This window comes from Pelobates fuscus, chromosome 4, assembly GCF_036172605.1.
Source record: "Pelobates fuscus isolate aPelFus1 chromosome 4, aPelFus1.pri, whole genome shotgun sequence".
NCBI classification, from domain to species: domain Eukaryota; kingdom Metazoa; phylum Chordata; class Amphibia; order Anura; family Pelobatidae; genus Pelobates; species Pelobates fuscus.
The window spans coordinates 235,110,078-235,134,568 of record NC_086320.1 but is presented as its reverse complement, the minus strand read 5'-3'; the positions used below and the strand labels follow the sequence as shown (position 1 = coordinate 235,134,568).

The 24,491-nt window shown below is 34.5% G+C and overlaps 1 protein-coding gene across 4 annotated transcripts in view; it reads left to right on the top strand.

Moving 5' to 3' along the window:
- ARPP21 (cAMP regulated phosphoprotein 21) overlaps nt 1-24,491 on the top strand; it is a 306,084-nt gene that overhangs the window by 91,153 nt on the left and 190,440 nt on the right. Inside the window, exons 2-6 of one of the 4 annotated variants that reach the window (XM_063451958.1) lie at nt 7,848-8,019; nt 9,960-10,149; nt 10,712-10,753; nt 11,619-11,699; nt 16,032-16,158. In XM_063451958.1, the coding sequence (XP_063308028.1) occupies nt 9,997-10,149; nt 10,712-10,753; nt 11,619-11,699; nt 16,032-16,158 (403 nt within the window). In that variant the 5' untranslated portion in view covers nt 7,848-8,019; nt 9,960-9,996. Of the gene's footprint in view, nt 1-7,847; nt 8,020-9,959; nt 10,150-10,711; nt 10,754-11,616; nt 11,700-12,282; nt 12,335-15,412; nt 15,487-16,031; nt 16,159-24,491 lie in introns of those variants that run through there. The other 3 variants (XM_063451959.1, XM_063451960.1, XM_063451961.1) reach the window with 3 other exon arrangements.

Here is a 24,491-nt window from a genome sequence, read left to right as displayed (position 1 = left end):
TAGGGCTTGCTGAACATCACAATATCAAAATTCTGGTTTACTATGCCTGCAAGAATAAAATAATTATATCCAAGGTTTGGCAGTAGGTCCCAAATCACTGGCCATTGACCTGACCTAAAAAGCCTTGATTCTTATGGTGAGAAAGTGGAGAACTGATTCTGTACTTCCCTTATATCTCTGTTGGAACCTAGTCAATTCCTATGAAAGAGAATTTGAACGACTTGGCTTCATCATAGTTCCATGTCTTGAAGTCTTGATGTGATCTACTGTGGCCTTGCATTATTGTCCCTGTCATAAAATATGCAGTTTTACAGTTAAGCTAATAGAAAATGTTAGGCATAGGCTGTGTAACCTGCTGATAAGAATGTGATTACCCTTAACCTATTGCAATATCATAAGCACCAGTCTTGATGACTCAAGATTTGATTTTGTGACAAATATCTTATTAGAAACAGCACAGAGAAGTGTGTTTATGTTAAAGGGACACTATAGTAACCAGAACAACTACAGCTTATTGCATTTGTTCTGGTGAGTAGAATCATTCACTTCACGCTTTTTGCTGTAAACACTGTATTTTCAGAGAAAATGCAGTGTTTACATTTCAGCCTAGTGATAGCTTCACTGGCCACTCCTTAGATGGCTGCTAGAGCTGCTTCCTATCTCAGCCTTGCCTAGTTTGAATAACAGCATTCAGTATCTCCTCCCTCTGCATGCAGACACTGAATTTTCCTCATAGAGATTCATTGATTCAATTCATCTCTATGAGAAGATGCTGATTGGCCAGGGCTGTGTTTGAATTGTGCTCTGCCCCTGAGCTGCCTCCTTCATAGTCTCAGACAATCCTATAGGGAAGCATTGTGATTAGCTCAGAACAACACTTCTGATGATGTCAGCAGACAGCTTGCTATTCTGAGCCAGCCAGGAACAAACCAGCAGCTTCAGGCTTGAATACAAGTACGATTATACTATATTTAGGGAGGCAAGAGGTGGACAAGGGGACTAGATGGTGGTTTTACCACTATTGGGTCAGATATATATGTTTGTGTTCCTGACCCTATAGTGCTCCCTTAAGTCAGTTAGAGAGCAAGGGGTCCACGTCTGGGTTACCCTTTAAACTTAAGGAGAGCAAAAAACAAGTCGCAAGATAGTGCTGATAACGGACAGCAGCTCAATTAGCCTGCCCTTCGGTGGGTCCCTGTTCAGTTTTCAAGCTGGTTGTAGCTCATTTTGTGCCATTACAGAGAGAACCAGGCTATTTGCATCTCAGACTGATTCCACCAAAAAGGGCAGAACAGATCCGAAATACAGGTCGTCTCTCTCTGCACGAGAGATAAAGAAACCCCAGATGATCGGTTCAACCTTGTTATGCATAATCAGTGAAGTATAGCCAATATATCTCTAGCTTTGTATCTTTTCCTAAGTTGTATTTCAGAGCTGTTGTATACAGCAAACACAGACTCAAAAGAATCCATGTTTAAAATGGAATAAGGCAAAAATTTGATTCTTTGTTGAACTAATTTGCAAATGCCCAACCATAATCCTTTGCGGTAGTAACATCACTGCAATTTTTTTTATTTCGTATGGCTTGACTTGTGTGCAGATTTTTGTTTAACATTGTATTGACTATCCACAGACTTTAGGTGGAAGGGGTTTTCAATCACAATTTTTCGCCACCATAACTTTTTTGGTGTATGTATCTATACATACCAATAGAATTGTGGTGGGGAAAAAAGTGTGAATGAAAACCCCTTCCATCTGAAATAAGTGGATAGTTAATACGTTGCACACACCAGTCAACCCATACGCCTTGCTTTTCCCACAGAAATCTCATATGCAAATTAACTCAACAAAGAAACACATTTTTGCCGTATAATGCAACTTTATACATGGATTCCTTGGAGTATATATCTGCTGTATACAACAGCTTTGAAACACAACTAAGGAAGAGGAGCAAAGCCAGCGAACCACTCATGGACAGCTGTTTCGTTGTTAATGCAACTCATCAGCATGAGGTTGGTTACTGGCAGACATATATTCCAAGGAATCCATATATAAAGTGGAATTATGAGGCAACAATATTGTTCTTTGCTGAGCTCATTTGCATATGCCTACCCAGAAGCTGGAGGAGAAAATAGAGTGCTGCCCTTTAGGAGAGGTATGTGGGGTATGTGAGGTAGAGGTTACTATGGAAGGGCCATAAGCTTTCCTAAAGAGATGGGGTTTTAGGCACTTTTAAAATGATTGAAGACTAAGTCATAGGCAGGCTATTCCAAAGGAAAGGAGCCACCTGCGAGAAGTCCTGCAAGCGTGAGTTGGCAGGAGAAGGTCATGGGCAGAGTGGAGAGACCGAGTAAGGGCATACCTGCAGATCAGTGAAAAAATATAGGAGGGTCAGTGCTTCATTAGGTGTGGATTAGTACCTTGAATTGACTCCTATTGTATATAGGAATCCAATGTAAGGACTGACAGAGGGGAGAGGTGTGAGAGGAGCGACAGGAGAGGAAAATCAGTCTAACTGCAGCATTCATTACAGACTGTAGCGGGGCAATACAACTTGTGGAAAGACCTATTAGAAGAGAGTTACAAAAATCCATGCGAGAGATTACTAGAGCATGGACAATTTACTTAGCATCTTGTGTAAGAAAGGGGCGGATGCGGGCTATGTTTTTAAAGTGGAATCTATAGGATTTGGTAACAGACTGGATGTGAGGCTCAAATGTGAGGCCAGAATCAAGTATAACACCAACACAGCATGCTTGCAATTATGGACCGATGTGGGTACCACTCACTTGAAGGGAGAGCAAAAGAGGGGGATCATTATTAGGAGGAGCAAAGACAAGGAGCTCAGTTTTAGAGAGATTGAGTTTCAAAAAGTGGGAGGACATCCAATCAGAGATGGAAGAAAGGCAAGCAGTGACATGTTGCAGGACGGCAGGGGAGAGGTCCGGGGAGGAGAGGTATATCTAAGTGTCATCAGCATACAGGTGGTATTGGAATCCAAATAAAGTAATAAGTTTGCCAAGAGAGGCAGTATAAAGAGAAAATAGAAGGGGAAGAAGTAGAAAGCCTGTGATTGAAGAGCTTGGAGAAGGAGAATTTGGTCAACAGTGTCAAAGGGAGCAGAGAGGTCAAGAAGAATTAATTTAGAGTAGTGCCCTTTGGATTTAGCTGCGATTAGGTCGTTAGTGACTTTAATAATAGTAGTCTCAGTAGAGTGGAGGGGCGGAAGCCAGACTGAAGAGGGTCAAGGAGAGAGTTGGAATTGAGGAAGCAAGTCAGACTGGTAAAGACAAGTCTTTCCAGAAGCTTTGAGGAAAAAGGGAACAGGGATATGGGACGGAAGTTAGAAGGGTAGGACGGGTCAAGAGATGTGTTGTTTTTGTTTTTTTAAGATGGGTACTACAGTAGCATGTTTAAGGCCAGCAGGGACAACACCACAAGAGAGAGAGAGTAGTTGAATATTATATATTACAAGACAAGAGGAGAGAGATCTGATAAGGTGAGACAGAACAGGATCAAGCGAGCAAGTGGTGGGTCCAGGAGAAAGGAAAAGCGCAGCCACCTCTTGTTCAGTAGCCTGGGAGAAAGTCTGAAGGGTAGGAAAGGCATGACCTAGGTGTGGTTAAGAAAGAGAGGGGCACGGTGATGAGAATTCTTTCCTTAACTGTTCAATCTTGTCGGTAAAGTAGCATGCAAAGCTATCTGCTATAAGGTTAGTTTGAGGGGTGGCCACAGCAGGGCAAAGAAGGGAGTTAAATGTATTAAAAAGATGCCTGGGATTGCGGGAGCATGAGCTAATGAGGGAGGAATATATATATTTATTTATAGATAGATATAGAATGTCATTCTAAGTGTATTTTGTTATCTATCTATCTATGTATCTATATATATATATTATAATAAAAATACAGTAGAATAAAATTACAGATGTATAAATAATTTATTTTTAATTTTTTAAATTATTTAATTTATTTTATTATTGTAATTATACTTACCGTATATACTAGAGTATAAGACTAGTTTTTCAGCACATTTTTTGTGCTGAAAAACCCCAGCTCGTCTTATACGCGAGTCAATTGTCTGTATTATGGCAACTTACATTGCCATAATACAGACAAGGACCGGGGGCTGGCAGGAAGCTGTTACTTACCTTTCCTGCAGCTCCGGTCAGCTCCCTTCTATCACCTCCAGTCCGTGCAGCTCCCAGGTCAGCTCCCTCTGCAAGTCTTGCGAGAGCCGCGGGGTCAGGGTTACCGTGGCAACGCTCCACGCGGCCGCAAGAAATAAATATTCAATTAATATATTTTTTTAGGATCTAATTTTATTTAGAAATTTACCAGTAGCTGCTGCATTTCCCACCCTAGTCTTATACTCAAGTCAATAAGTTTTCCCAGTTTTTTTGGGTAAAATTAGGGGCCTCGGCTTATATTCGGGCCGGCTTATACTCGAGTATATACGGTATATAGATATAATATTTTTATATATATATTTATATATATATATATATATATGTAACTTCATTCTAAGTGTATTTTAATACTAATCTATGTAATGATATTAATATTAAAATATACGAAGTATGAAGTTACATATATATAAGATATATATTATATTTATAATACACATATATAATACTTTTTATGTGTTTTACTTTTTTATCAGCAGGGGGACTGCCATGCAGGCAGATATTCAGGTAGCTGTGCCTGCCATGTGATTGCTCTTTGAGAGCGATCACATGGCCCCCGGGGGCCTGATTTGCTGTGGAAGGACTGCCTAGGCTGTCCTCCCGAAGTGGAGCTCGGAGAAGGTAAGTATTCCAGAGGCTCCAGGTCTCAAAGCCATTATGTGTTCTGTGCCACCTCAACAGCTTTAAAGCCCATTGAATGTGGGACAGCTTAGAATGCTGTAACGCCATGAAGGGGTTAAAATCATAAATAATTTTGTTGTGTGTTTGTGTGTGTGTTATTCTGAAGATACATACCTTTATGATGAATCATTCCTCCCAACTGCATCATCCAATTCTCAATTCTGGATTTAAATTCTTGAGTCAAATCTTCTGTCACTTCAAATATATTGAGTCATTCACATCTGCTAAAATGATACCATTTTAAGAGATTGAGTAACTCCTTCTGTACAATATGAGTTTAGTTAAGACATATAGTGACAATACCAATTTTATTAACAATTAACACATTTTAATGCATATATGTACTATGATAAATGTTTTAAACCACATATTATTAAATAAAGATTGCAAAGTTATTATATATATATATATATATATATATATATATACGTATGTATTATATAGGTTAAAGATAATGATTATACAAAATGCACACATGTTTTGTGTTCAAGGGACTGTATCACAGCAATAGTTTTATGTGTTGCAAACAGTACAAGAAATAAATCAATAAAGCAAAAGTAGTTAACCCAGGGGTTTCCAAAATGGGATATGTCCAGTCTTTTTAGTAGCCACTTGTCACAGACCCTGGCCACAATTAGTGTTCATATTTGTTTTTGCATTTTTCATACCAAAAACTGCAATGTCACTGATGATATCACCGCCATTATATGTTTTAATGCTCTAAAACGTTTATATTTGTATTCACTGATATCTCTCAAGTACAACATTACCCCCTTCCCCCATGTACATGTTTTATGGGGTTTTGGATAGTTACAAGGTCATATATAGGGCTTGCAAATTTGCAAATTATTTTTTCTGAATTGCTTCCTCAATATATCATTAATAAAATCATATATAGTTTTGTAAAAAATAATACATAAATATACACGTAGAATGAAATTATATAGGTTTTCAGGTAGTCCCCCTGATCATGATCGCTATGGAAAGTAAGTATGCCAGGTGTAAGTAGGACCTGATTGTCAGGGTGTGCTTTGTTAAAGCCTTCATTTTGTTGCACAGCATAGCATGCCCAAACAGCGTTAAGGGGTTAATTTACTTCAGGAAAGTTTACCAGCTAGTAAAGGAATGCATTTTTCTGCCAGAAACCCATTCCACCAATTTATGTCTCAATTTAATATTATTCAGTAGGTTTTTCACATAATTTAATATTTTAATACATTTTTTAAAATATTTTTTTCAAAATATTTAAATATCAAAAACAAACATATTTAGAACAGATATAAGTATATAAATACAATTAAAAATATTTTTCAAAATATTAAAACATTTTAATATAGTATCCAAAAATATTAAATAATTTGAAAAAGAAATAAAATAGTTGAAAAGCTGATCCGCAAATAATCAATTGAGGCCTTAAAACCTTAACAAACACTAAAGGAAACTTCAAAAATCATAATTTTCCTATTATTTTGTTATTTTTGTCACACCTACACTTGCTCTATACAGCTTTTTATTCAACCAATATTTCCATTAAATAATAAGTTTACACATTTTTTTTTATATTTGTCAGCAAATCTATCCTCAAAATTGTAGTTTTATTTTACGTTTATGAGCAAGCTATACATTCCATGTTTAATTAAACATTATGCTAATCAGTTTGTCAACAAAAAGTGCTTGGTATGATAAAGGTTAAACCAAGTTATCTATCTTTGTTTGTTTTTATATATAAGATGATTATTACAGGGCTATTTGCTAATATGAGAATTCAAGATGAATTCAAACTAAATTTAAAATTCAAGGCCAAAGTAGCTGAACTAAAACAGCTAAGTTAGAGAAGTCTTCCAGTATGGCTATTTTGACCTTAAATTTGAAATTCACATTAAATTCATCTTGTTCAGAAACCAGCTATTACCTGCAGTATTGACCTTATGGGTCTCATCAGCATGGTGCCAGTTCTGGTCTGGAACAGTAGTTACTGGTATTAGCACTGTGAGAAGTTGTATCACGTTTGTATCACGTTTGGCTTATCTGTAAACTTTTGGGTAACTAGGGTAACTAGAGATATAGGAGAAAATTTAATAATTTTCTTTTCCTGGTCAAAGGCCATGGCAGCACAATAATGGGTTGCTCTTCCCTATCCCTTTGTATATAGTATAGTATATAGTATTATCTATCTATCTATCTATCTATCTATCTATCTATCTATCTATATATATATATGTGTGTGTGTGTGTGTATATATATATATATATATATATATATATATATATATATATATATATATATATATATATATATATATATATATATATATATATATATATATATATTGATAAGTTGATAGTATAACTGTATTCTTCATCCCACAACTTTTGGGGATAAGGGCAATTTTCCCTTTTTTTTCCTGAATGTGAACGCTTGGCTGCACAAAAGACAACTTTGAGCCTGCATATTAAGCCAGGTAAATTATATTACTGTGGGTTTTAATATGTGCCAGAGTTGCCCAGATGCCTGGAGTGTTTCTTTTGTATTGATATCGAAATTGTTAGTAAAAAAAGAAAGACCCTCCTTTTCAGATAATACATGCTAGCATAATAAATCAACCACTCAATCAAAATGTTATCATATAGATATATGCAATAGCGCATAAGCAGATTTGAGTCATTATTTTACATAAAAGTGCTCTAATATTTAGAAAAAAATGCTGTGAGTAATCTTCAGTGCATAATGCAATTGTTAATTTTAGCTCTTTGCGTAGGAGCTGATATGACTTGAACAGCCGGCTGCAGCCTTCATTAGACGAAAGCAGGCAGCTTGAGACAGGTGGATCTGAATCAAGCTGTGAAAGGGGATTTGCTTGAAAATGGTCATTGGGGTTTTTTCAGATAATTTTCATATTTTGTTTACAAATTGATGATAGTTTCATTACATCATCTACAATTTTCTTTGTATCGCTTACATTTACTTTTTTTGTTTCCAGGTTTGAACTGTCAAGCTGTCTGAATAAACCGAGTGCAGAATGCCACACTGAACTGTTAATGGGGGCATGGGACAAAGATTGCTATTGATCATTTGTGTGGATTTTACTATTGAGGAGCTTTATAAGCAGCAAGGATACCACTGGAAACTAAGACAGAAATCCTACCTTGAAGGTACTTGACTTGTTTTCCAACTACATACTTCAAATATCTGCACTCCTGCTATACCCATCTTCCTTTATTTATGTATCAAAACATATTTACCATTTGTCATGTGCCAAAATATATATATATATATATATATATATATATTTTTTTTTTTTTATGTTTTTCACATGACTTCTTTGAGAGAAAAGAAAGGAATAGGTCGAATTTTCCTGTAGCATGTTTTAAGGGAGAAGAAATATGAAAGTGTAATTGTATTTTCCTTTGTGAGAAAAAAACCCTCTATGTTTTCAAAAAATATGGTGTAACACAATTTTATATTTGAATAAGCTAGAAGTAAAATACGTTAACATTTTATATTATGAAACATGTTATTATAATGTTTTAATAGGTTTTGTTCAGTATTGTTATTTTAGTGTTGTTTACTAGTGTCAACTTAAAATGCCATTGACTGTAGTTTTAATTACACTATGGTGCTGGTGATTGTAATATGTAGTATGCAAAATAATTTGTATAACATATGATAAATCACATAAACAAACTATTTAGATTTTTATGCTTATCTGCAGCACCATACGAAAAGAAATTCTGGCTCTGTAGCAACGATAAAAAAAATAATGATCATTCCAAATTGCAAATAGATATGTATCTTTCCTGTAATGAGTGCCTAACTAAAGGTGTTGTTTTTCATTTAAGCACGTAGTAAGGGTGGGTGGAAAAAACGCTAAATTATTCATGAGTTATATCTGACAAGTGATCTGTGGGGGACTTGATAACACTTCTGGTATTTTAACATAAAGAAAGAGTAGGATGTTGAATGTATGAAAAAAAAAAAAATGGTGAAAAAACTAATAGGCGTTAAGTTTGAAAAGATTTCCAAAGTGTCAGTATAACAGGTCATAGTGAGCATTCAGTAATGTTGTGCAGTAGAGATATCTTCATTACCACTACCTGCCAGGCACATCCTGTAGGATATTAAAAGAGCAGAAAATAACAAGGGGTTTGAGAAGATGCTTATGTTTTTAATAATGGAGCTGTCAGTTTGACGTCTGGAAATCTTGACCCTGAAAGCTTTAATGTCAAATTTAGATTTTATGCTTATAATGAATTATCACTTTCCAATCAAGTTTATCCCCCTTCGGGTATGCTTTGTGGATATAAGGCTTTTTTAATTTTCTTTTTCTTTGCTCTTCTTCATTGGTGTACAATGAAAATTATATTGATAAATGTAAAATCAAACTGAGCTTTGTGCTGCTCTGTCTATATGTTTGTATATGAGATAGATATGATATTTTGTGAATGCAGTGTGTATGTGTGTATATAAATATATATATATATATTAATACGATAGCACTCCCAGGTCTTCGTTTAAAATAAATTATAACTTTGCAGAGAGTGCAGGATTATTTGGTTTTATATATTTTTATATATATATATATATATATATATATATATATATATATATATATATATATATATATATATATATATATATATATGTGTGTGTGTGTGTGTGTATATATATATATATATATGTATGTATATATATATATATTTATATACACACACACATATATATTATATATATATATATATATTACATATATTATGTATATATACATATAGAATATAGTGAATGCAATTAATAGATAGATTTATTTTGTAAATCCAATTTCATTAATCTTAAATAAAATAAGAATGTAATGCATATTTTAAAACCTACTATTTTTATATACTATTCTAGAATTACATGCTTTTGGGAGCTACTCCAGTTATTTTGTTAGAATATACAGAAGTAATATGACTTCAATTATTCTTAGAGTTATTTCAATTAATTTAAAATATATATCATGTATATTATGTATTATAAATGTTCACTTTAATACAGCTAAACATATAGAGTTATGCACTTGGTTTTACCTTTCTATTTGTTTGCTTCATTTCTCCAGGGCACCAAACTTTTTTATTTAAATTTTGTTTGATACAATGTCTGAGCAAGATAAATTGAACCAGAAGACACTGGAGGAACCAGGGAAAGAACAGGATCCCGAGACCTCCCCAACGACCCCAGATAAGTCCATCATTAATCAAACAGAAAGCCTTGACACAGAAAAGGATGAGCTGCTATGTGAAATCCAGGTAAAATCAAAAGAAAAAGCATATCAAGATGTGGGTTTCAAATTCTTTTTCTTTGTATGGTGGCCTGTTTACAACACAGTCTTTGTTCAACTACGATATTCATTTGTACAAGCTAATCAATCAATCAATCAGGATTTCATATGTCATCCTTTTAAGCCCATTACATATTCATCTGTTGATCAAAGTATAATATGCTTATTATTTTAATAAGTTTAATCTTGAATTTGATCATTTACTTACCTTATAGACATATTTTGGAGCATTTCGTACCTTTCTGTCTATTTTATATTGCTTTTATGCCTTTTATCCCTATACTTTAAATTAGCTCCTGGAACACTTTATCTTCATGATATTCTTGAATTTAATCATACCTATGATGTTTTCTGCCCAACTGTTTGCATTGTTCCCAATAGTAATAAGACAACAGATTGAAACAACACTTGGCATTTGTGTGCTTACATTCAAAACAAAATAAATAAACACTTTTTCTTTACATATGAGTGTTCAGCATATTGACCTATTGTTATTTTTTTTTCTTATTATTTTTTTTTGTCTTTTATAGAAACGAACTCTAAATCAGAATCAACAGATAAAAAGACCTAAGGTAGAGTGTTTTTTGAATCACAAATACATTTTGGTGTATATGCTAAATTGCTTTCTGTAGTAATATACATACAAATTATAGCTTTCTGTATATTGTTCATGTATGTTATATGTAATTTTCTTTTTGTTCTGACAGTTTATAAAGATTATTTTAATTAAAAGTGATACCTATACAGTCATGCATGTTTACATTGTATACATCTCTTAGATAAACTGTGTGTGTGCAATTATTTTTGCCGTATGTTTGTATTATGCTTGTGGAATATATTGCTTGTGTTTGGAAATGTGTGTTATGATAATATATTTCTTGATACAACAATAGAAATCTACAAAAAAACATATATTTTTTATTAATATTTTCCTTATACTGAATCTGTTTCTCTCTATGATTTTAGTATTTTATTTACTTGTCCCTATATTTAACAAATATGTGTTTGTGTGGTGTGAAAAAAAAAAATGTCCCTATGTCCTGTAACTGGGTTCCTCTTTTGTTGCTCCTTAGTTCCCTGTCAATCATTATTATAAGGTCTTGTCTTTGCACCTGGCAGCAATATAGAAGAATCATACAGAGAAAATGAGATGTTAATATATCTCTATTTCTCCTTCTCATTTACAAACTGCACCCTGACTGTGCATGGACTGCAACTGCATTATGATGCCATTTGCTAAATCTTAAATATAAATATAAAACAACATATTGCATCACATGAACAAAATATGTTAAACAAAAGGATTTGGTTGTTTTATCGGTGTAACTTCTAGAGACATGTGGAATCCCCTCTAAGACCCACACATTTGAAGTAAATTCCTCAACCATTAAAGTTATCAAGGTGTATTGTCAGAGTTTTTATTTTTTCATATATCAGTCAGGTGCAAAGGGAAAACTTGTGAGAAGTCATGCTGTTTGTGAGGAGCCTTCGCCCAACGCATTTGGTGAAGAAAATCAGGTGAGTGCTGATTTCTTTTTGAAACACTATGAGAAGATCAGTACTATTCATTATTATATTTTGAATATAAAAAAAAAAAAAAATGTTTGTTTTGGTACCTTTGTGAATCATGCTCCCTGAGATATTTTATATCCGAGAGCTATAAGGTTAACAGCATATTTCATGAGAATAAATTGTTTATACCTATGGCATACCTGTTATACTCTGATAGGGCATGTGATTTCTTAAGATAGTTGAAAAAAAAATAGTTTCCCTATGCATTGTTTTGCAGACAGTGATAATAATACAAATTAATATACATTATATAGTAAAATATTCAGTACCATCTCAGTGGAAGAGAATTGAATGGTGGTTTATTTCAGTCTATGAAGTATGAAAGCTTAAAATATAGCATAATGAAAGCAATACAACTCATGTTTAATAGTTAAATGTGTTATGCAATTCATTTCATCCTAAAGTATTAAGTGACATATACATAAAGATAAGGCTGAGCTATTAAATAGAGCTATGCAAATAGAGCTATTAGTTTATAAAATGTATACTAGGAAAGGTGAAAATATATAGTTTTATTTCCATATTGCAGATGTAGCCTTTTTGTTCTCGAGCTGGAATTTACATACATGATTTGTAGGCATGTAAGTATATGTATGTAAATTCTTTACATTTGTGTTACATATGTGTAAATATTCATATATGTTCAAAATGTTACTGTATACTTTGATCTGTTTTGTTTTCTGGTGCTTTTACAAGTGTAATTTTAAATATCTACCACAGGCTCCTTTTAATTTAAATCATATTTTACAATTTCCATGTTGCAAAGCACTTAGCATTCTTTGGTGTCTGCCAATCTACAGCTGTTAAACTCTACTCTGGCTAATCAAAGATACTTATTATACTTTTAAAGAGCAGACATCATGAACATTTGTGTTTTTTTCCTTTTTGTTTGTTGTAATGTGAAAAACATTTAAGTACTTCAAATGCATATCAATGCATTTCAGGTTTTAGGTGTTTAGAAATGATCCTTGCGCTGTAAATAAACATTGGTGCAGTTTATTGTGTCCGTTTCTTGTATGTTATGAGATTATTTGTATGCTGAAGAAATATTGAAATTTATACAAAATTTAAATTTCTGTATGTATGCATGTATGCTTATTATGTGATATTTTGTATGCACCAAACATTTGCCTCCATCTGTGTGCAATCATTTTCCCTCACCTAAAAGAATGTACTATGGATAAATGGATACAGTATTAAGATCAAATAACTATTGACTAAGGACATGTATAATATAAAAATGAATATATATATATATATTTTTTTTTAAAAGTATACCAAAATAATTGTTTAGCAGTGGAGGAGTTGACAAAAAAATAAAAATAAAAATAATAATAATCGTACAAATGTTTGTTCTTCTAATTTTGCAACAGCTGGATTTTTATTTTGAATATTTCTCTTTTTTTAGCTCTATTACCTTGTAAACCATGGTTCTGTGGACATTATGCCTTATTCAGAATAACGTCCTTGGCTTATGCTTGATTTTATTTTGTACTACTGTATAAAGTGATTTATTGATTTTTTTTTTTTTTTTTTTTTAAAGAAAGCTCAATATAATTAATGTAAAATGGCATTAAAATATGGATTTCCTCATCCAAAAGTTCTAGGCAATGCAACTGCATCTAACTTCTCCACTGTTAATACCTTTTCATACATGCCTGCGACATTTGTTGTGTTGCTTTGGTATGTGTTGTTTCTGCAGTGAAGCAGAACAGAATGGCACTGAGTCTTAACATCAATTTTTGTCATGTGTGATATTAAATGGCATTCTTTTAACATGATAATCTGCCTCTGAAATAGTAAACCAAAAAAACAAAAAAGTTTGAATCACATGCTAGTGGGCTTAGGTTGGAAATTAAAACAGACATTAGCAGTGTTTTATTATATAAACCACAGTACTGCCACATTTCTTCTCAAATTATTATATGTAACAGGCCTCCGGAAGAGGACCCAAGAATTAGGAATATCAATATATATATATAGATATTTATATATGTGAAAGGCCCAAGGCCTGTATTTGTGGGAGTTGTTAGCGTTCCTATAAAAACACTACTCCCCCCTTCCTACCTTGACGAGGCTTGCACTGTTCACCCCACCCTCTTACCTATACAGTCTTTCGGGAGGCCCCCTTTTTACAGGCCTACCCCTACGTCGGTTCCTGCACACCACACCGACTTAATTCCAATCACAAGGTATTTCACGATCACGATATTAAACGACCACAAATATATATATCTGTTCTGCATCATCGGTATATCTCAAATTATACAGTGATCGGTCCTCCTTGGCCATAGAAACACAATGAAGAAATCATGTTTACACAATTATTCTAAAGTACCCAACTTGACATCTAAATGAGCACAGATAGGCATTGTGTTTAAGAATTCATGTCTGCAAATACCCTTATCAAAGGTTACTATTTTAAACTCCTCTTTTTTTAAATCAAAACATAGTCTGTGATCAAAAAGGATCGGTGACCAGAAACCAGCCATGCACTGCATTTTTAAACCTTTTAGGGGTTCATCAGCATTTCACCATTTCTGGTCTGGATGGTGAAATCTCTCTGAGAGCATATAGCAAAAAGATTATGGTGAGGCCAAACACGATACACAATCTTTTTGGTAACTAACTATATGCTCTCAGGGAGACTTGACCACCAGACAAGAATGGGTGCAATGCTGATGAGACTCACAATGTTGAAACTGCAGTCCATGGCTGGTTTAAATGGCTTTAAAAAGATGTGTTTAAAACAGTGTCCATTGCTAAGTGTATCTGCAGAAATGCAGTATGAAGTCTGAAACAAGATGCCCGTCAATAAAGCAGTAGGTTTGGATACAAATCCTGTGTGTGCTCTTAACTCTCCTTTTTAAGGGAGTTTGCCATGAGTTATTGGAGGGGCCTGATTGCCCGCCTCTTGCCCTGTGACTATGGCACCTGGGGGTATTACTGTTTAAAAACCCTATTTGGGCTTATGGGGTTTTAATACACTTTTTCTGCCCCTTTAAATCGATGTGAAAATGGGCCTCTAAACATCAAACTGTAGTGAATTAGAAATTGTAATAAAACATAGGTTAAAATAGCTGAATTGGAAAAACAAATCCCAGTCTTGGTTATATTATAACTTCACTCTTTTAGCCTAATTTTTTTTAATTCAGTTTTCTATACACTACAAATTGGTGTCTAGAGGATAAACTCTATAGTATTATTTTTCACTGTAATCCCAAAATCAAAGAATTTAATTTACCTTTTCAATTAAAACAGCAGTAAAAAACAAAACAAAACAACAACAAAAAAAGCTTTTGGCTACATTTCATGCTACTCATCACAGAATTGTAAAGAATAGTATGATCAGTGATCTCTGCATAAAATGAATACACTCTAGTGAAAACTTTTATTTAATAAATGGGATACTAAATCTTTGTTAATTTAAACATTCAACATAATTTGTTTTGATCAGAATTGCACATAAACATATCTTTTTATATAATTATTAATTTTCATTACCTTAATAAAATATATACATTAAAATTAGGTTAAATAACAAACTATAAAAAATGTAAAAGAATGTCATTTACATTGTTGGTTTATACATGTAAAACAGATGGTGAAAGAGCATATAAAAGCATAAAGTATTCTTTTTTTTTCTAAAATTTCTCTAGTGAATTTAATGCTCGTGAATGGTGCCAGATTGACAGCACTGGGAACTGCAGTTCTCCATTTATCCACAGAACAGGTACTGCACGGGCAGCGGCAGTGCAAGCTTTCCCCCACTGCCCTTCCATTGTGCCTCAGCCCTGTTCTGGACTGGAGGGACAGCCTCTGAGGGTGAGAGGGACATTCAGTTTCAAAGTCCATCCACTACTTTCATTCTCTAGTAACATTGATGAGATGAGGACTTTGTTCTGTGGACAATTGTCCGCTAGGAACTGATCTGTGAATGGCATCTCATTTCTAATCATCAAAAAAGACCTAATAAAATTAAATAATACAGCAATATTGTATATAAACATATTTAGCTTGACAGATTATTCCACCTACCATTTTTTGCCTGCTATGTTTTTTAGTACCTCATTATACTTTAAACCAATAAGCTACAAAAGGAACCTACATGAAACTGTCTTCCAGTTATCTGTGGGACCCTTTAGGCAGAAACTGTATTATTTTTCCATAAACAATACAAATGATAATAGAATCATAACATTGAATGCATAGTTACCGTAACTAAATATACAGTATCAAACTACCTTATAACTAAGATATCTTTTTTTTTCTGCCCAGGAGTTATCTTATCTTCAGCATTCCATTTATACCCATTTGCAAGAGACTATAAATATCAAAGAAGATACAGAGAAAGAAAAAGATCGAAACAAAGAGAAAAAATGTAAATCCAAGTCCCTCTCAAAAGGTAAAATGGAGACTGAAATTATTTATTTAAATTGATAAATACATGTGAATTGCATATAGTAGAAACACTTAATTATGTTTTATGGCAGGAATCACTACACTCTTAGTTGTGGCAGATAGTTTAATGTTGCTTTAATATATAATGTATATAAAGTCTTGATGTGACTTAATGGCATGACAGTATTAACAAATTTTACTCTACGTGCAGTGGAGACAAACACAACTCAAACAAATTGTAATAATTAGTAAGCTATATGTTTGATTAAACATACATGATACATTAATGATACAGAACTGAGGAATGAAGAATGTACTGTGAAATATAGCTAGTTTACAAAGGTATAATATTATCATTTGAAATACATGTACTTGGGCACTTGCATTACATTTTCCTTGGCACTTGCTGGAAACACCTTTTAGATCACCAAACTCGATTATCTCAACCAATCCAGTGTTTTCCCATACGAAAGCTTTCAAAGGTTCATGTTCACGCATGTCAAAATTCTTCATTGTGCCAGTCAGATGGTCTCTATGAGTTTTACTCTGCTGTTTCGGAAAAATTGCCTCTAGTGGCAGTTTAAGTGACAGCCACTTTAGCTATTTTAACATTGTAATAAAACATTGCTGTTCTGCAGAATTACTATATTTTCAGCTGCAGGTATGAAATGATGGGGGCATGGCAACCAGACCACTTCAGGATGAGAATAAAATGCTGCCATGCTTAATAATCATAAAACCATAGCAGCATTAACTTATGAAAATACTCAAGCTATATATGTATAGGCATCATTATGGATGGATTGTATATTTCTCCAAAAGTATTGGAATATGTGAATTAATAGCCCCAGGAAGAAGGTCAGTCTGTTTTGGTCACAGCAATTTTGTAATTTAATATGGGTTCCTGAGGTGGAGCATTTGGAGTGAAGGGAGGGTCAGTGCTCCATTCCACAGTTTACATGCAGTGCAGCAGGTGAGCAATCCAGTCCAGGAGTTCTGGATCACCCAGCTAGTTGGAAATCACCCTGTATTCACAGGGAGAAGGACAAGCAGTGTGTGAGACTGCATTTCTTCATGTTCTGAAGGAGAGAGGAAACATTTATTAGAAAAAGCTCTGTTCTAAAATTTATGTTTTGTATTGTTGAAAGCTAGTAAACCGCTCAACAGCAGTTAGAAAAGAAACTGTCAATTAGTGCTCAGAAGAAAAATACTGCATTTACAAGAAATACGATTTGTGTGGTGGTCCTATCATTCAGACTGTGTGGTTATATGGCCCCAGGTCACAGTACATACACGTAAAGAAGGAAAAAAAAAACATTACTAAGCTGGACAAAACTAATGAAAAAATCAGAATCCTCAAAATATCTGAACAGAACAACAACTGACTAATCAGTAGTTCAACCACACTATATCTGCCAGGCTATATCCTATGGTAGTCAATCACTGGGGATGTTCTACAAAGCTCCTACAATATGGTACAATACAATAAAGTGCAAGGGAGAACAATTGTTCAAGATAACTAAGCCTAGGAAAAATCTTTTCTGTCATATGTCTTGACCAATTTCAATTTTCTGGCTCAAATTGAGCATGTGAATATGTCCTATGTCCTAACTAGCTGATTATGGATCTACTGTAAATTGAAAACTTACCCAACAACGTGGTAGAATATAAGGGGCATTAGAAGGCAATAGAACAGAGAATCCCCCAATTAAAAACCTAGAAATATGGGCATCCTTCAGATTCAAAAAACAGATTGTGATGAGAAATAGCACAATAGTAATATATTCAATATAAATATGTATATATTATCATAAACTAATAACTAAATTAATATTGGAACAACACTAAATTTAAATTGATGAACAAAATAAAAGGATGGGAATAACCTCCAAATGAAATGAGGTAAATCAGCGATTCCCATTGCCTCAGGTACACTCCTGATCTTGAGATTTCTGCCTGTGGTCTTCCAAGGCATCCATTCTTTTCACAGTAGTCAGCTATTGCTGCTGGAACTTGTTAAGCTTTTGTTCCACTGTGGAGAGCCTGGTGTCATGGACGCTGTGTGAGCTCCAGCTGTGCGATTTTCATAGACGCACCTTCTATAGCCTTCTTGAAGATAGCTATGTCTGTCGGTATACTCATATGGAGCTCGGCCAGCATGGTTTTAAGTAATGTTGCGGTGATCAGGTCCTGATCCTCTTTCATAGGGAGCTAGGAGCACAAATTTTGGGCGTAGGATGCCCCTTCATCTGGGTCCACTGATAAATCATTATAGGAGCCCTAAATGAGTGCCATATTGTCTCAGATGGCCTTATGAGAGCTTCAGGACAAGTCTCCAATACCTTGGCCTGGAAAACCCTAGTCCGTTTTGGGTTTCTTGTTTTTATGACCCATGGTATTTCAGCCCTCAAGAGCAATGTTGACTGCGCAGGTATGTTGCAAATATCTACCGAATACACTCCCTTTTGGGCAATTTAACAAGGAGCAGAAATGTGCATCTGCTCTGGTTCACAGCAAGCTCAACCCCCAGTGAAGTACATTTTTAAGATCATATTTGCTAACTAAACAAGCACCTGCAGAATTTCCAAAGACAAATATGCTCTCCTAATTGTCCTAACCTTTTTGCACTCTCTGTTGTTTCTTTTGCAAAACACATTCTGGCTAAACAGGAGAATATACTACACACATCCACATAACATTTTTTTTTCTATACTGTAACTCTATATACTGAACAGATTATGGCTGTGATTTTCTGAGCTTCTATGAAACATCCCAGTAGAGGTAAAATTGTTGTGTTTTCCCTGTGCTTTGCTGACAAATTATTTCACCTCTCCTTATGTAGGTGTGATAAAATTTAGATGATTGTATCCAAAACACTGAGAATAAAAGAGCTGACTTTTGCAATGTACTGGAAAAGAAGAAACACGCACGCGCATGCTCCCAGATACACAAAATATACTCAAAGACACACAGATATGTATTTGTAAAGTGCAATGTTTCTTTTCAACTGGAGCATGTTTGCTAAAAAGACTAGCAGCCAACTGTAGTACCCTTTGAGATAAAAGGTAAATTAGTGTCCATAAGGTGGAAGAAACAGAGGATGTATGATTTTCATTTATTTGCATCATCATCTCTGTATGTATATTGTTGAATAAAACAATGAAACTCACCTATAACTTGTGTTAACATTTTTTTCAAATAGAATGCTCTGTTATCTTTTAAATTTGTGTTTTAGCAAATTACATAATAATCCTGTTAAGGCAAAGCAAAACCCATTACACATTTTGCAATTAAGAAGGAGAAATAGAAATTTTTAATTTCTCATCTTCTCCTCATGCTTTCCCGATGCTGACCATCAGGTGAAAGGGATAGCGTTTGTAACAATAATTCACAAGGAGCCATAATGGTAGAGCCCAGTTGCAATTTATCCATAGAATTGCTATTTTAGCGAATATTTATGTGTAGTTCATGCATCTTATTTTTTAAATAAATTCTATGCAGATATTTTTAAAACAGAAAAGAATTGTTAGTAAAATTATTTTAGTGAATTCTAAATGGGCCGTCACCTGACTTGTACCCCATAGGAATTATCTAGTGGGATTTGAAGAAGTTGCAGCATGCAAACCCAAGAATATTACTGAACTGGAGGCCATTGCTCGTGAGCTAATATCTGGCTATGCATCTCGTTTGCAGCAGATCATAACAGCAAAATTGAGTACTAAAGATGCTCACCATAAAGGGGCTGAATATTTTTGAGACTGGAGAAATCATTATAAGTTGCCTTTTCAGTTGAATTTCGGGAAAGCACTTGAAACAATCGCTTATGCTTTTTGTTATTTTGCTCATTACAAATAGCTGAAAGTCTGTAAAGTTTGACAATAAACCTGATTTTCAATGTAGGTTGAATAATTTTGATTGCAACAGTATATCTGAACATGAACCTATACATACTATTTTTATTTTATACTATATTTATATGTAGTATGTGCATCTTATATTTAAAACAAATGCTATGCTGATATTCTTTTTAAACAGGAAATTATTGGTAGTGACGGGTTAATATATATGTAGTTAATATGTCAGCATGAGGTCTGTTGGTTTAATTATTTTCTTACTTATTGTTCAACCCTTTTGGCTGCTTTATTTGAACTGTCCTTTCTTCAAGTTTCAATTAATGACTATGTATTCTTAGTTTTATTCTGACATGTTACAAAACAGTTATTTGTATTAGATCCTTTGGTTTCTATATTCTCTAGCCCAAGATTCCTTATGGGTTATGGATTCCTTATGGGTTTAGCAAATGCAATATTTTTGCCCTTCAACATTATATATTTCATTTTTTTATTTAGTAGACCCCTTCTCTTCTTTTTAAGAACAGTTTTGTTTTTGTTTTTATTTGCACTGTAGTGAGCTATACCATTGTATTGTAAAATACAATTAACTAACTATGGACATTTTACACACACACACACACACACACACACACACACACACACACACACACACATATATATATATATGCAAAAAAATATATATCTGATGATGTAACTTTGTTTGAATAAATACCAACTGATTATTTATAAAGACCTAAGAGTGCATCTCTTATTGCTACATATATATATATATATATATATAAACAGTTTGAAGCACTTCCAGTTTTGCAACAAACTAGGAAATAAATTCCCTCTTCACCCCAGAATGACAGTCAGATTTATTAAGAAGCTATTACCCTACAGATGAAAAATGATACTATTGAATATTATATTTTTGCAATTATGTATCTAGTTGCTGTTTAATCATCTGTACTGACTCTGCTAAAACCACTTCTTCCACATCCTTATTGTTCTTACAATAAAAAAATATTTCCTTTGCATTAGACTAAATCTTCTTTCTTCCAGTCTAAACGCGTGACCTTGTGTTCTATATATAGTCCTTTTTATGAATAGATTTCTACACAGTGGTTTGTATTAAACCTGGACATATTTGATTAATGTTATCATATCCCCTCTGAGGCAATGTTTTTCTAAACTAAAGAGGTTTAAATTTGTTAACCTTTTTTTCATAGCTAAAATGTTCCATTCCTTTTATTAATGTTGTAGCCCACCTCTGCACTTTTTTTAGGGCCATAATATCCTTCTTTAAAACAGGTGCCTATATATATATATGGTAGACACATATGTATTGAAAGTTGTTCACAGAGTTTATCATTTTGCTTTTGCCTACATTGAATCTCATCTGCCACTTGATTGCCCAAATTCCAAACTTGTCCAAACTTCACTGCAGAGAGTACATCCTTTTCAGACTTTACAGCCTATATGGTGTATGCATTTCAATTCCCACCGTAATGTTGTTAATCCATATATTAGACAATATATCAAAGACAAGAAGACCAGGACAATACTCAGCTGATCAGTTTTGTCCAATGTAATCTGTATTGTAGCACATCCATTTGTATAAAACGATATTAAATATTTTAGTGAATTCTAAATGCATGATATTCGCTGAAACTACCTAATTGTTATTATTACTTATGCGAGAATATTTATGGGATGATAAATATTAAAAATATTTTTTTCATAAAAATTATCAAAAATGTATTTAATAATTTTTATTATATCAACAATTTATATATTGGCTCTGTTTCCCTTAATTAATTTAAAGCTAAGGGCTACCCACTATTTTTAACTATTCTTGACCCTGGTGTACATTTATTAGAGAATTTATATTTCACACATTAATCACAAACTAATTTTAAAAATATAATTTATTGTGACAATGATAATAATAATATGCGTGACAATAATCAGTGAATATTTAGGTATCACATAATTATACAATATGGCAGTGATTTAACACAATTTACAGACAGCTAAATAGCAACAGCTATATCTACATGTATGCAGTTTTCCACAAGATTTATGACAATACACTTCACTTTTAAAACAATGATGCAATTCCTTACATAGCATCAGTTTGAAATTCCTTTACAGAGCTTTCACAGCATCTGTCTCACAACAGCGCACCATAGAGCAATAAAACTTTTAGCTGCCAGTGAGTTAACTTCTCACTATTGGCTCCAATTCTCATGGGCAAGATACCCTTTTATGTTGCAATTGACAATATAATCTTTCGCATACCAGATCATTTAACCATTCCTTCTCATCCAATAAAACTAATTCTAAACAGATTTTACCATGTGCAGAATTTGATCTTTCCGAATTAAGGATTACTATCTCTATTTTAGGTAAGTAAATATCTCTGGGTAAAAGTTCAGTATTCTAATATGGGCAAATTACCAGTGCATATATTGTATAATTATTCCACCTGCAGGAATGGAGTTTTTATAAACATATATTCCTTATCTAATTATGATTTCTAAGTTAGAACCTGACCAACCTTCACCCAGATATATTCGGCTTTTATGTAAAAGTTAGTTAATTATATAAACCCGTTATAATTGCCAGCTTCTTTTTGTAGAATTTCTTTCAGGCTTGGAATTGTGAATGCAAGTATGAATGAGAATTGTTGGAAATAGGAAATAGGAAAGTTTTCAGTTGAAGAATTAGGATTTTTCCAAGTTCCAGAATTAATTGGAAGAGATGGAGAAAGTTAGGTGTGTCCTCATTCCTGCTCCAGATGTCAGATATTAGATGTTGGATGTACCATCCCCAGAGAGTGTATTTCTCTCCTTTGTTCTTAATTTTTAAAGGAGAATTTCTTTAAACATCACCAGTTGACAGTGACTTATTATTTAAATGATACAAATCATTATGACAGGATATGAGCTCATAAAATTATTAATGTTAAGATTACTATGGCTGTAAAAAAGTGTGAATTTAATAGAACTTTAAATAATTAACCCAACACAAATCTCAGACCTTTGTAATTTTAGCCTGGCCTGAATTTGTTGTTCCTTTTCTAAATATGAGTACTATAAATGTTAAGGTCGAATGCCTGTAAGTGTGGGAGATGTTTATGTGGCCTTAAATCCCCCTGTGGCGTATGCCTCAAGAACTCAGCCGATGTCACTTCCGGTCTGCAGTACTTCTGGGGTATAGTGTCAGGACAGGAGGACATTTGTAGCAGGCTGGTAAGTGAGTAAAGCTTGAGCTGTAGCTAGTGCTCTCCCCTTGCTCTTCTGTTGTTTTTGGCAGCTATGCTCTCATTCAATAGTCCACTTGCTTGGTTCACGTTATGCTGGGACTTCAACTGCTCCCAATTTCTGTCAGTCCCGTCTGGGCAATACTGCTCAAATGCCATTTGTCATGTTCTAAGTTTGTATTTTGTGCACAAGATGTTAACGGATTCATTACAAGTTAGATTTTTTTATATGATAAAAAAAAGAAAGAAAATTAAATGCAGGTTACATATGTTAAGTTGCCAGGAACATAGCATTTGTCTTCAGTTGTTTTTTTCTCGCAACAATTCGTTCCACGTTTTATTGAATTCATAGTTAAAGGGGCTTGTTTTGTGATATATAACTTAACTGTTCTCAATTTCACACCTCACAAGCTGGTATTCATGAGGGGTGGGGCCTGACTGGCTAGCTGAAAGGTTGCATGCTGCACAAGCTCCTGGGCTCCAGACGCAAAATCTACACCTAGCTCCAGTTAAACAGCAGATATCACCGCAAAATCAAACAGGTTACAGAGAGGGGATCTCAGTGATCTGTTTTAGACTGATATTGGGTTTTTCCAGGTCCGGATTGCCGGTCTTCAACTTACTGAGGCCTACCAGCGCATCAGGTGTCGGAGAGACGGCTGTTCTTCAGGCACCAAATCCTGCTACTCACAATGGACATCTGTACTCTCCCCCCCCCCCCCTTTGGACTGGCGCGGGTCATCTTGGTCCTAGGAGGTTCTCCAGCGCCTCACCCAATGTCATCCTGTGCGGTGGTGCTGTTCGGCGCCCAAGATGGCGGAGAACAAGAGCAGTCCCTCAGCCGAGGCCTACATTACCGCTACTCTAGCCCGGTTAGATCAGATTTTCGATAGATTCTGGGCAAAACTGGCCACACGGCAGCAGGGTACACAACAATCGGAACAGCACACAGCCGTCTCTGCACCTCCACAGACTTGCTTGCACAGACAGCTATGGATTCAGAGCCTTCACACGCTAAGACAGATCGGCAGAGCCCACTCACGGTGCAGCGATCACCGAGGACACTCGTGCCAGTTACTCTACTGGGGTATGTAAAGCCCAGAAGAAAGCATATAGCAAAGGGAAGCTGGCCCGGGCCTGAGAGTACTGGACTCTGACAATCACAGCCCCCCTGGCTGGCAGATCTCTATGCAGGAGAACATGTGGCACTCAGATGCATCACAGCATCTCACTTTC